Genomic DNA, 13676 nt, shown 5'->3' with positions numbered 1-13676 from the left:
TGGGTTGTTTGTTTTTTTTTTTTTAATTTTTTGTTTTGTGTTTTTTTCGGTTTTTTTGGCTATAAATTGTATTCTTTCTTAAGTTCCAGAGAAGGCTTTGTGATGACTGTTCTCTAGGGCTGCTGGATCGTTCTCTTTTCTACTCCCAGGTAGGGTAAGCTTTGGGAATGAATCTACATGTATGCCACTGAGGCATTGTGAATGATGAATACAGTACAGTTGTGCAAGTCATACTTACTTTTAACAGTAGATGTTTGAGTTTCACGCAGCCTCAATGGCAGCACCTATCCACCATCCTCCTTATTTTGTATATAGTTCAAATGGTATCCGTCCTTGTTGGTTGCCTTTGGTTATTTGTGTTGGTGTGTTGTGGCTGCAAATTGGTTGGTTTGGGCAGTTCTTCCAACTTAGCACTAAAAGCCAAAATAACTAACATTTTGTAACAGGGTTAGCCTTCCCCGATAGGGGAATGGCTAAGCCCCTCCCATTACAGGGAGTCAGAGGAGGGGATTCTGAGCTTTAGAAAGCTGCCAGTGTTAAGTTGGTGCAGGGCACAGAACCCGTATGCCACTGATGGGACAGTGTGAAATTTGAACATCTACTGTTACAGTTGAGTAGGACTTGCACAACTGTACTTTTTCTTTGCTAACCGCTTTAAATGTAAAGCAGATAACAGTGGGGAAGATGGACAGCCCTGCCTGGTTCCCCATTGTAACACAACTTGTCATAGATAAACCCTTCCACCTTCATTCTTAACTCCAACCCTTCATGTATCCTCCTGATTAGCCCTATTATTCTATCAGTTAAGGCAAATGCTACCAACGCCCTAATCATTATATCCCAGCTGACTGTGTAGAATGCATTCTTTGCATCCCTCTGATCATCATTGTTCCATTGATGTCAAAAGTGTACCTTTTAGCATTTTAAATCTGACAACATTAATGAGAACAACAGTGATTATGAAGGGGGCATCTTAGTGTATGAAACACACAAAACATTTGAAAAGATACAGGACTTGTATACATTTACTTTTTATGTACTAAAACAATGTAAATGTAAAAAATTAGCCATTTATTAATTTCTACTTGATTATTTATAAACTGTTTGACCACAACAGTAGAAGGGATTCCTAACTGCTGACTTCTGAGGTAGCTTGTCTTCACCTGTTCTTGGCCCTCCACCAGCCACTGTAGCTTGCCTACACATCCTGTGCATATTTGAAAACTGCATGTTCCTTTATACAGGAGCCTGTTAGTATTTATCCCGGGGCTAATAAATGATAGTTGAATAAGAAGCTATCTCGCTCTCACATTGCAGACAGACAAATCTTGCTTCACTCATATTTTCTTGTGTTTATGTTTAGTGGCAGTTTTTATTATAGCCATAATTTTATTTAGAGCATTTAGGAGTTTAACAAAAAATGTTATCATGTGGCCTAGCTCAGAATGTCTAACAGACCACATTAGGGCATTTATGGAATCAATAACTTCAGTTTCCATTTCCAAAGTTTATGCTGACTAGAGGAAGTAAAAATAATTGAAAACAAATGGACAGGTTTTGAGGTGAGATGCTGCAAATCATAAATTAGATGCTAAAATAGGGCTCTAATAATGACAGAATGTAAGGCTTCAGATGTCTTTCAGCTTACGAATTTCATGATTCTTTTTTTAAAGTCAGAACTAGTGCCTGAGAAACACTGGCAAGATATTTCTTTATAGAACTGTGTTGTGTTTGCATGCAATTCTGTCATTTTATGAAAAGCAAAGCTGATCCCCGTTGAGAAACTGAAATTTTATCTTTGGCAAAAACAGACCAAGGTTTATACATACTGCAAACACTGCAGTGCTGTGACATGTGGGAAGAAGTTGTTGTTTGCAGGTACATTTATGAATTGGAATCCATGTGACTATGGGATAGACATGCAGTCCTTAGCAGTAGACACGCCAGAGTAAGTGTGATCCTCACAATGAAGATCTGCTGCTGCAAATGTGTGGAATATATACAAAGACCAAGGCTACAGTACCTTTATTTATTTATTTTATTTTACATTTGTTGACCGGGAGGATCCGACTGGATGCATGTCCATTTTCAGCGGAGGCCCGGGGAGAAAAGCTCCAAAACACAGGTAACAAAACACTTAACTAAACAATGAGGCAAAATATACATTCAAAATAAGAGCATTCTAACTTATTCTTTCTAATTTATTTTAAATGTAAGAGGGGTAGGATAGTAAGGAGATGTAGAATATTCATGAGTTATAGACAGTTATTACATTCTGGAGTGGACTATCCCGGGTTTAGGCAATTGAGGTGTAGCAGTCTATTACCATATGTAACAGAGGTGTAGTAGACCAGTCCTCCCATGTAGGGCCTGCCCCCTTGCAAAAATGCTTAGGCTTCAGAATTCGTTGTTAGAATCGCTGTTATTTTTTCAAAGTGTGACGACTTGTAGTGTTAGATGTTGCACATCTGACAAGGGAGCACATTCATTGGCTTGGCAGTAGTTCCACAAGCTGTGTTGGAAAACTAGCTGAAATATTTCCTTTAGCACATACAGACATGGTTACCTGTATGCATGCTTGTTCAGGTACAAAACCTAACTGCAGTTTGTCTGAAGGATTGTTTCATATTGTTTTATGCATGGATGTTTGCCTCCATTGTCCTCTTTTTCAGTTCCAATACAAACCCCCAGTTTTCAGCACACACACACACACACACACACACACACACTTCATGTATGTGTGACACTCCTAAGTATTTATACCTACTGTATGGGTATGCTACTGCATGGAAAAGAGAAACACCTGAAAAGGGTAACAACACTTAACAGAAACAATAGTGCTCTCCCTGTTGCATTATAGTAGTGAGGAAATTTTCTTAAAGAACTGTAAAAATCAATGAATTGTTACCCAACAAGTTGTCATTTGTCCATACCTCTCAGCTGTCAAGATTTTCGCAGAATGTCCAGACTTTTGCCTTATAGTTTTGGTCTACCCCTCTTACAATTTCTGATTTTCTGGCATTTCATAAAATATCGAATCAATAAATAATGAGAAATATTTGAATTTCAGACTTCATATTCTTCAGAAAATGCATGATAACACAATACCTGTTAGTCTAGCAAATTTCTAGGTTTATAAGAACATTATTTAAAATTTGTCCCTATTTTTCAGTATTTGTCTCCCCCATTATTTTTGGCTTTGTTCAGATGTCTTGGGCTAAGAGGTTGAGAGGTATACATTTGTCAGACTGTTTCTCTGAAATTTAAGGAAGGGTTTCCTTTCTTAGAGGAGCAATGCACACATTGCATCGTGTTCCCTAAACAGTAAAAGTACAAATTTGGGAGCCAGAGTTGCCAGGCGTCCCTATTTGAGCGGGACTGTCCCGAGGTCAGCAACCCAATCCTGAGTCCCACACTACCTTTTGAAAATCCTGGAAAAGCAGCCTCTGTTTTGTGATTTTTTTTATTGGCTCGTACACCGGCATACGGGCCAATCATAAATTGCAAAGCGGAGCCACCTCTGCTTAGTGCTGTACCGCACTAAAGTTTTTTTTTTTTTTGTCCTTACCTGTCCCCTCAGAAATCTGGCAACCCTTTTGGGAGCATTTAATGTTAGGAATTCATTGTAGCCCTACATACTGCAGCAAATCAGTATCCTCCATCACTTGCACAATTGTGACCCTTGTCCTGGCAGTCAGGTTTTATGTGTGTGATTATGTAAACATTAATTTCTCCGAAGTTTCTACAGTTAGTGATAAGTAACCTCAATGCATGGTATTTGCTGAAATGTACTGAACTGACTTCAGTCCAGTTTTGATTAAATGCCTCTGAGCCAGTTATGTCAATCCAGAAATGAACGTTAGCTGGTTTGTTTAGTAGTTTACTTGCACTGGTGGGCCTTTGTTAGACTGGTTTATGTGTTACTACCTGTTGTGCTTTACATTGTACAGTGTTGCCAGGAGCCTTCCTGACAGAGCTCAAGTCCTACCTTTTGGTATGATTTATGGTGCAGCACACTCGTGCAAGTACACATGCTCACTGCACGATTGGGACTTTCCTGGTGTGTATCTTCATTCTCATGTTATTCTGGTACCATGTTATGGCTTCATGGTTCTCCTCTAAATTTCTGTCATTGCACATTGTGCTTTCTCCTTGCACATTATTTCTCAGCAGCAGAGGCTGATCAGTTTGTCAAAAGTTCATTAGCTGACTTAGTTTTAGCTGACACATCATACTGAATCTAAAATCCAAAACAATGGCACTGAGTACAGTTTTAATAAAGAAGACTACTTTAGATTAAAACAAAAGGCTTCACTTAACCACAGGAGGTGCAGCAACCTCAGAATTGATGGTAATTAGAAGGCAGGTGAGTTTAAGGGTAGATCCCCTCCACATAATGCACATGGGATGTCGTGAGGGGAGAAGCCATGTCCACCAGAGAAATTTGAAATGTGACTACAAAAATATTTGAGTTTCCTTCAGCTTCACACACTTGCATAATTGAAGCTGGATCATCTAGCACTTGGTGCAGTCCGTACATTGAGGAGCAGTAGTGAGCGGCTTGCAATAACTTATACTACGCACAAAGCACCGAGAAACTTCAGTACTGCAGTTCTGACCAGAAAAGTAGTATTGAAATTGATTTCTATACTGGCTATCCTTCTTCATCTCACACTAACAGTAGTGCCTGCTAATTTTGATTCAGCTGATATATGTTTGAGTGAAAATGGAACCAGAACACCTACATGCTGGCTATGTGCTCGAGTTTCCCTGCAAGTGGCTTGGGATGTTGCCTGAAACTCTATCGTATGGTATTTGCTTGCTGTTATGTTCTTTGGGAATACCACTTGCTCCAGTATTCATAAGATTAGCTTGTCATAGTTCGTTTTCAAATTCCATCCCATGCAGGTGCTTCAGGGTACTGTTCTGTACCCTTTCTTCATGTGAATTTGATTTTGTCCATTGCCAGTACTTCTGCTTGGCAATGCATATGTGCTTTCCTCTTCCCTGCATTTTACCTTGTAGCTTCTGCCGTTTACCTGGCATAGAGTATACCTTCCTGCCTGGGCTGGTTAGCATGTTCCTTAAGTATGCCTGATATTCTTCTCCGCAGATACCTTCACATGGTAAGGAAGGTTTTGGTGTGTGTATATGTGTGTGTGTGTGTGTGTGTGTGTGTATATATATATATATATATATATATATATATACATATATATATATATATATATATATATATATATATATATATATATATATATATATATAGTGTTTTGCATCTATTGTCAAGTAGATGGTGTAGAGCTCTTGCGTAATTGCCTGTTAATATTTGCACCCCTCCTGTTACATTTCTCATTTTTCTAATGTTGGTGAAGTAAACGCAGTATCTCATTGTAACTGTTAATGAGCAGCAGTCTGAAGGTCCTAGGTTTGAATCTCATTCATTGCCATGTTTTTTTTTTTTTTTTTAACTTGCATAACACCTTTGTGCTCGTCAACCCTGAAGAAGGGAGCTCTGGTTTATGTAAGCATAATAGGTCTGCCCACAATATGCACAATTGCATAGTACATAAATGGTCATGTTCACCCTTAGTTATTTGTGGATTATAAACCTGTTTCTTGTTTGTGAGATTTTAACTTTCACACTAAAAGGGGCTTTTGCTAACATTGCTGCTTTAACTTGAATGTATGTTTTGCATACAGTTACAAATACATAAACCAGTTTTAATACCATAGCAGTTCTACTTTAAGTGAGCAGGTGAGTGCACGTGTTCAGTTATTTTTTGGCATAATAGTAGCATAGGAGTCTGAAAGAAAGTGAAAAAGCGTGCTTTTGAAAACAAGCACTGAGAGCAAATTATGAGTTTAATAGGTGTGGTACTACAAATGTTTTCTTGCAGTCCTGTGATTATAGCTACAGATGCTATATTTTAATAGACATTCAAAATGGTTAAGTGTATTCCATCTTACTTGTGCAGTGTGTAGAGACATGTTGTTTTTCCCTCTGTCTTCAGTGTGGAGTTTCTTTATGACCTGATACTTGCCAGCAGAAATGTAGTCAGAGAGTCATTGTGATAGGCAGGGTTGAATTGTGTTGTAGTTTTTGCTATGGTTTCAAAAACCTGCACCACATTTCACTTGATTGCACACTGGGCTGTTTGCAATGTGTACAATTTACAGTACCAGCTCTTTTCAGCAGATAACTTGCCACGTGACACTGATGCTGAAACAGGTGAGAATGTTTTCGGAAACTGATACCTTAAGGGAATACCATGACAAACCATAGTAATGCTTCCTCCCTCCCTATTCTGTTCTGTCGTCAGTTCTGAATTAGCCATGTTTTGCTTTCAGAATTGCATTCTAGATAATAGCTAACAAGTCAAATAGTGTAATACAGAGAATATCGCAGTGGTGACCAAGCAGCGGAAAAAAAGACCGATCATCCAATTTATGCCATGGTATTACAGAATCTACCTCTGGAATTTCAGAATTTTGTGAGCATATATCCTGCTTTTGGTTACCTTTTCCTCTTTGAGCTGCTGGAAACTTGTCTGAAAGGAATGTTTCTGTAACAATGCCTGTAATTTTTGTCATTTGATTCTGGTATAGCTTACAGAGGGAGAACTATGTTTTCTAGTTATTTGGCTAAAAGCAGATACTAGTATTTGCACAGGGTGTGTGTGTGTATGACGTGCATGCACAGACAGTTACGCACATGAAAATAAGCCTTGTGAATGTCATACTCTCAAACACAAGTTAAAAGATACAGAAAAAGTGAAAACATATGTGTAACAGTGAGTGGTCTGACAACTGGTGGCTAAAGCAGTTGTAAATGTGTTCCTTTCTGTTCCAAGTCTGTTAAATTCATCTTATTTTACTTGCTTTACAGACTGCTGGGAGTGAGGGAATACGCTCAATGATGGAGAGCGCTCTTACGGCCCGAGATCGTGTTGGCGTGCAAGACTTTGTTCTACTTGAAAACTATACCAGTGAGGCTGCCTTCATAGAAAACCTTCGAAAAAGATTCAAGGAGAATTTGATTTATGCAAGTACCCTAATTATATGGCTTTTCCTTTTTTAGCATGCTAACAGTGTCTGACAAGCACTTGTAAGAATAGTTTGCATTGTGAAGAATACTTACAGGTTTAAAAACTGGAAATTATTTTAAGAGAAGTCAGTCATCTGAAAATTTCTCAGCAGTTTTTAATAACTGATTAATTTGTAAGCCTTTTCTTTTGGGGCCTTTGAGTGGAGAGAAAAGTAGTCTTATGGCATTATTTCTTAAGTGTAATTGTACTAAGGATATTAAAATAGTGTCCTATCCAAGATTTCTACTGAGTTTTGGGATGGGGTTTGTATATTCAGTAAGTGAAACAATTCTTGACTTTTTAGTCACTGTGGAATAAATGTGTTACAACAAAATATCACTGTCGATGTTTTTTTGTTTTTGTAGAAGCATCAGGTACTTCATCCAGTGATGCTATACTACAGGTGCTTTGAGGGATGATGCAGGGTAACTGTGAAAACAATGGCTGACCAAGGGAATATCAAAAACATAAGCAACCTAGGATTTTTAGTCTTAACTGACTTTCGCAAGCTTGTACAGTATACATTTGGAAGCTGTGGAAATCAAACCTTGTTCTAGAAAGTACAGTTTGTTTATAGATCATTGTCTTAACCCACTGTGCTGTATAGTAAATTACTTCTTGAAAACCATCCATTTATCTTTGTCCAGTTAAGATCCTTATTAATTGTTTAACTGCAGTTGTGTCTCACAGCATAGTTGACAAATAACTTTACTGAGTCATTGAGTCATTGCTGAATGTGTTCTCAGAACTCTTAATTTGTTTGTCTCTCTCTCTCTCTGTCTGTCTCCCCAGTCCTTAGCATATGATTCTTTATTTTCTTCCTTTTCCCGGCTCAGTACTGCTCTAATATGTAATTCTCCACAGCTCTTGCAACTTTTTGTCAGACTTAACTTCCTTTTTCTGGTAAGTTGTACTTTTGGACTGGTTGCAGAGATGCATACCAGCTAGGATTTATACAGTATCGCTGCTGTCCACGCATTTTTTACTTTAGCCACTAGAAAGATAAACCTTCATGCAGATAGGTAAAGCATCAAGATCTTTAAGCCCCAGGTACTAATATCCACTCACTGTTGATCTTCTTACATGGTTTGGAACTTGCAGTTTCAAACAACACGTAGATATAATGTTATCCGTTAGGAACTAAATTCAGGATTGTACTTGTGTTCTTTATTTAAAAAATGTTCTTTATTAAAAAAAAAAAAAAAAAGTTCACAATGTTTCTTTAAATAATTACATTTTTCTTCTGACTTTTCAGAAAAATCAACAAGTTTATGATGACTGCAGAAAATGATAAGGCTTCATGTTTAACTTTTCAAGTAATGCTAAAAAAAATCAGTTTATACTTGCAGATTTGTTAACCTGAGTTGTAACCAATTTTTGTTTCACTTTTCAAAGCAGTATTACCTCTCCCTTATGCACATGTGTCAGTTTGCCCACATAACGCGGCTCTATGATGGGCAACCAATATAGATTCATGCCGTAGCAGGCATCACTTTGGCAGAGTTGTTGCATTGTTTTTTGGAGACCATTTTGTTCATAGCTTTAGCTGGCTAATCAGTGCAGGTGCAGCTTCCCAATTTAGCACCTTGGGATAAATATCACATCATCCCTGTAACACCCTCAGGTTGTATCAAAGTGAAGAGCAAAAGCTCCTTTTCCACCTGGCACTTCATGAAGATACTCCACGTCTTCTGTCTCTCCCTCTCACTTTGGTTGAGGAGCAAAAAAATCTACCCAGCTGCACTCACAATCACGCATGACCCCTGACACCGCATAAGCCTGGGAGCTGCCATCCCCTCTCACACCCTAGCAATGGTTCTAGTTTTCTTAAATTCCTTTCTGGTTTGCCCAGAGCAATTCCATTACAGAACACCTGCCAGGATTCCTTCCTATTTGCAATAAGTGCCGCAGGACTATGTCCTTTAAAGAAAAAGAAAATGTGTTTTTGTGTGAAGTCTTCATAATTACTTAATTTTATTATTGGGTCTTGATTATAGACTTGGAAGATAAACCACAGCTGATATTCATCGTGCATACAGCTACCCAGTCATAACAGATGGGTTCTCCTGCCGTCAGGCGGGTCCTCGGTCGGCAATTCAAAGTCTAGGTCCGAGCGTCAGTTCAAAATTAACTTCTTCCCTGACATCAGTCCGACAGGGGTATAAAGACAATAGCGCCATTTCTTTGGAAGGTCTTTCTTGCCATGCGGTGCCGACAGAAGCAGCTTCGCAGAATGCCAGTCGGCCAGCTCCTGAGAGTACAATTTGGAAACGGGGAGTCTTCGCTACAAAAAGCTAAGTACCCGTTGGGGAAACTTTTTCTGCTGCCGCCTCAGACCGATGTCAGACAAAGTTAATAGTGTATTTCTTGTGGAAACAAATACCCATAGGTTTCACATTCCCTCTGTATCTACCTTGTTTAGGCCCCAAGACCCGTGTCGGTCTGTGGCTACATTCCTTCGGCAATAATGCTTCGAGTGGAGTTAAAGCCCAGCATTATTTTGGAAGCTTTTAACTATACTATGCAGATCCTCGACTCCGGTTTTGCTCTAACTTCAGAGACTGACACACGAGGTCAGCATGCCTTTGACACCACGCCAGCTTGACTGGTCCGGTTCTCAGTGGCGCTTCGCAGCCTGATTACCGGCGACACTTTGTTAATTGTCTCTGTACTGGTCGCGAAACCACTGGCCCACCCGACTACAGATACCGGAAAGCCACTCTTGCGTTGAAACTCAGAATGTGGACAGGTCCACCCTCACTCAAGAGTGTCTTCAGACCTTCCCTCTTCTTTTCTCCATCAGAAACTTCACAAAGTCCAAAGCAACCATACTAGAGACCAGCTACACAGGGCCCATCTCCCAGGCTGCCACAGAAACAGATGCTTAAAATAACAGAGTTTGATGCCTCTGATCAGGCTCTCGGCCCCACGGACAAAAGGCCAAGTGAGGAAGATTCCCCTCCTCTGATTGAGGCTCGGCTGTTCAAGCACTCAGTAGTGAGGGGCTGTTCTTGCCCAGAAGGCTTTCAGTGGGAGGGTGCATCCTTCATATCCCTCCCCTGAGGATTACTCAGCCCAGGCTTTGCATACCTTGAGACATACACACTGGGAAGGCCAGGTTATTCAGATTCCATGAAAAGGCTCAATTTCTCTTGTACCCTCAACATGGCCTCTAGCTGTCCTCCCTGTCTTGAGACATCCTAGATGATCAGTACCTCAGGCTGCCCAACCGGACTCTCTACCTCCAGCTCAGTTAAGCCTGACAGGTACTGCAAGGGTTCCTGACTCACACAATTTCTTTACAAAAAGCCATGCTACTGACCCAGAAACCATCTCACAGGGCCCCAAAGGGAGGTTAAGAGCTCCATTTTAAAATCGTACCTTTCCGGGAGGATTCCAGATCATACAGAAAGGTGGAGCAAAAGGGTGCCACCGGCTACCTTATCATGAGGGGCCTGTAAACTGTCAGTTTCATGTCTTTAAAAAATACAACAGTTTTTGTTATGATTAAAAGTGAATATCTAACCTAAACAACCAGGCTTGAAAGGTTGGGATTTGTTCATAGTGCAGAACAAGTGGGGTAAGCATACCTTACAATGTGTGGTTTGATCACTCTGGGGCTCATGGAGGCTGCTGTTACAGGATCAGTCATGCGTGGGCATGCCTGGCTCAAGGAATAAGCCTTGCCTGATCATGTCAAAGCTAATTGCTAGGCGCCTCTTCAAAAGGGATGTGCTATTTGGTGCTAATCTTTGAGGAGAACTGACGGAAAATGGGAAAAGAACAAATCAGTACAAAGCTTGCTGAAAGAATTTCACGGTTTCAGTACGTTTTAAGTAGAAATTGGCTGCAAAAACTGGTCCTTTCCTGCCACAGACGAACTGAAGCCAGATACAGGCGTCAAGACTGAGATGATCAGAGAACTCGTGTAGAGGCAGACAATAGCGGCATACACAAAGAGGTGGTGAGGACAACTACCGCCAATCTTTCAATGACAATAACACCCTTTGCACCAGCAGGTTTCTGAAATGGCCCTTGGGAGAAAGCTGGCGTGCTTTTCAAAAAATTAGCATGTTGTCTAGGGACAAATGGATCCCTGGACATTATAAACAGAGCTACAAATTCATTTCACACCCTTCCAAAAATAGGAGGCATGCCGGACGGCACAATCAAAGGCCGCAAAAGCAAATTCTGGATCTCATAAACATGAAAGCTATTCAAGAGGTTCTCACCTGCCCGAACAAGGTCAGTTTTATTCAAGGCTAACTGGTGCCAAGGAGGAAAAGATTGGAACCTATTTTTTGGATCTATCCATCTAAACACATTTCATTGCAAATTCAGATGCTCCTCTACAGCAGCCTTCCATACTGGGCAGGGGTCTGGCTGGTAACATTGTGGACCTCAAGGAGGCATACCTGCATGCCCAATCAGACAAAGTACAGAAGGTACCTCAATTTCTTTTGGGTTCTTGTTATCATTCTCATTGCTGTACATCTTAAGCCCAGGTATGCAGAAATGCACAATATTGGTACACCTACTGCAGACTTCAAGGGATACAGATATCCCTATTTGAGACGACTGCCTGATCAAGCGGACAGCAAGCACATTCTTCTGAAGTATCTGGCTTATGTAAGCCAATGTTGTTAAGTCTGAATTTTAGTCAACAAAAATCAAATAACTACCTCTCGGAAGATAATTTTCCTGGGTGCCAATTTGGACACAAACACCCAGACAGCCTGCCTCACGCCAGAAGAACAGCAAAAGAGGCCATTCATTCTTTTTTAAAAAACAAATCATAGGCCTTTCTAGTATGGTAGATCAAAACCATTGCTCGCCGAGGTCTTTCAAGGTAGACGTGCCACAAGGGACTGTGCGGCGAAACCGTGTGCATTTGATTCCCTTATCTGAGCCTGACTGTAGATCAAACCCTGGGTGTCCGGAAAATGCCAAGCAAGATCGAAGAGGCCTTGCCATCTTGCAATGGCCTTCCCCTGGAACTCCGGGCTCCTGGGGACGTGGTGAGGACCAGATCTGGAAGAGTCATTAATAAGCCGGACCGCTTGGATCTATGAAGCTCCGGGCAGGAATAACAATGTCTTGGGGGGGGGGTTTATAGTAATCCGAATGTGGCTAAGTGAGCATTTGGTGTCCATGTACCAAGTTGTAGTGAAGTGGGAGAATTGAATAGATCTGGGTTTGGTGCTAAGCGAAAAGGGGCCTTATGGAAAGGGAGATGTGGTGTATTCAATGGACTGTGTTATCTTGCCGTAGTTAGTGTTCTGTGGGGGCGGGGGAACGTGCATATATAAAGGCTGCGAGACAGGAAGTTGTTGCATTGCATTGCATGTATGTAGGCCGGTCAATAAAGCTTGGAGTTGGTACCAACTGCACACCATTGTCTCGCGTCTTCTTTTAAGGTAAAAGAATACGACAAGATCCTTATTAATTGTTTAACTGCAGTTGTGTCTCACAGCATAGTTGACAAATAACTTTACTGAGTCATTGAGTCATTGCTGAATGTGTTCTCAGAACTCTTAATTTGTTTGTCTCTCTCTCTCTCTGTCTGTCTCCCCCGGTCATAGCATATGATTCTTTATTTTTCTTCCTTTTCAGCTGTCAGTACTGCTCCCTAATATGTAATTCTCCACAGCTCTTCACAACTTTTTTGTCAGACTTAACTTCCTTTTCTGGTAAGTTGTACTTTTGGACTGGTTGCAGAGATGCATACCAGCTAGGATATGCAGTATCTCGCCTTTGCTGTCCACCGCATTTTTTTACTTTAGCCACTAGAAAGATAAACCTTCATGCAGATAGGTAAAGCATCAGATCCTTTAAGCCCAGGTACTAATATCCACTCACTGTTGATCTTTCCCTTTAGGATGTAGTTTGGCAGTTTCTGAATTCACTCTTGTTCTTAAAACGTGAATATAATGTTATCCGTTAGGAACTAAATTCAGGATTGTACTTGTGTTCTTTATTTAAAAAATGTTCTTTATTAAAAAAAAAAAAAAAAAAGTTCACAATGTTTCTTTAAATAATTACATTTTTCTTCTGACTTTTCAGAAAAATCAACAAGTTGTAGTGACTGCAGAAAATGAGCTTCATGTTTTAACTTTTCAAGTAATGCTAAAAAAAAATCAGTTTATACTTGCAGATTTTGTTAACTTGTTATGAGTTGTAACCAATTTTTGTTCACTTTTCAAAGCAGAATTACTATCTCCTTATGCACATGTGTCAGTTGCCACATAACTGTAACTCTAACAATCAGCGTTTGGTTTAGGAGCCAACCAATATAGATTCCTTAAGTAACAGGCATCACTTTGGCAGAGTTGTTGCATTGTTTTTTGGAACCATTTTGTTCATAGCTTTAGCTGGCTAATCTGGTGCAAGGTGCCGCTTCCCAATTTAGCACCCCTTGGGATAAATATCACATCATCCCTGTAGCACCCTCAGGTTGTATCAAAGTGAAGAGCAAAAAAAGCTCCTTTTCCACCTGGCACTTCATGAAGATACTCCACGTCTTCTGTATCTCTCCCTCACTTTGAGTTGAGGAGCAAAAAAACTCTACTTGTGGCCCCTGCACTCACA

General features: G+C 40.3%; 1 protein-coding gene across 3 annotated transcripts in view; it reads left to right on the top strand.

Moving 5' to 3' along the window:
• The window catches only part of MYO1C (myosin IC), a 1794562-nt gene that overhangs the window by 835321 nt on the left and 945565 nt on the right, over nt 1–13676 (top strand). For all 3 annotated transcript variants that reach the window (XM_044054342.1, XM_044054344.1, XM_044054343.1), the window contains exon 2: nt 6890–7045. In XM_044054342.1, the coding sequence (XP_043910277.1) occupies nt 6890–7045 (156 nt within the window). The remainder of the gene's footprint in view (nt 1–6889; nt 7046–13676) is intronic.

This window comes from Protopterus annectens, chromosome 13.part0, assembly GCF_019279795.1.
Source record: "Protopterus annectens isolate FY-2018-M chromosome 13.part0, PAN1.0, whole genome shotgun sequence".
Taxonomy (NCBI): Eukaryota; Metazoa; Chordata; order Ceratodontiformes; family Protopteridae; genus Protopterus; species Protopterus annectens.
This window is presented reverse-complemented; position numbering and strand designations above follow the sequence as displayed.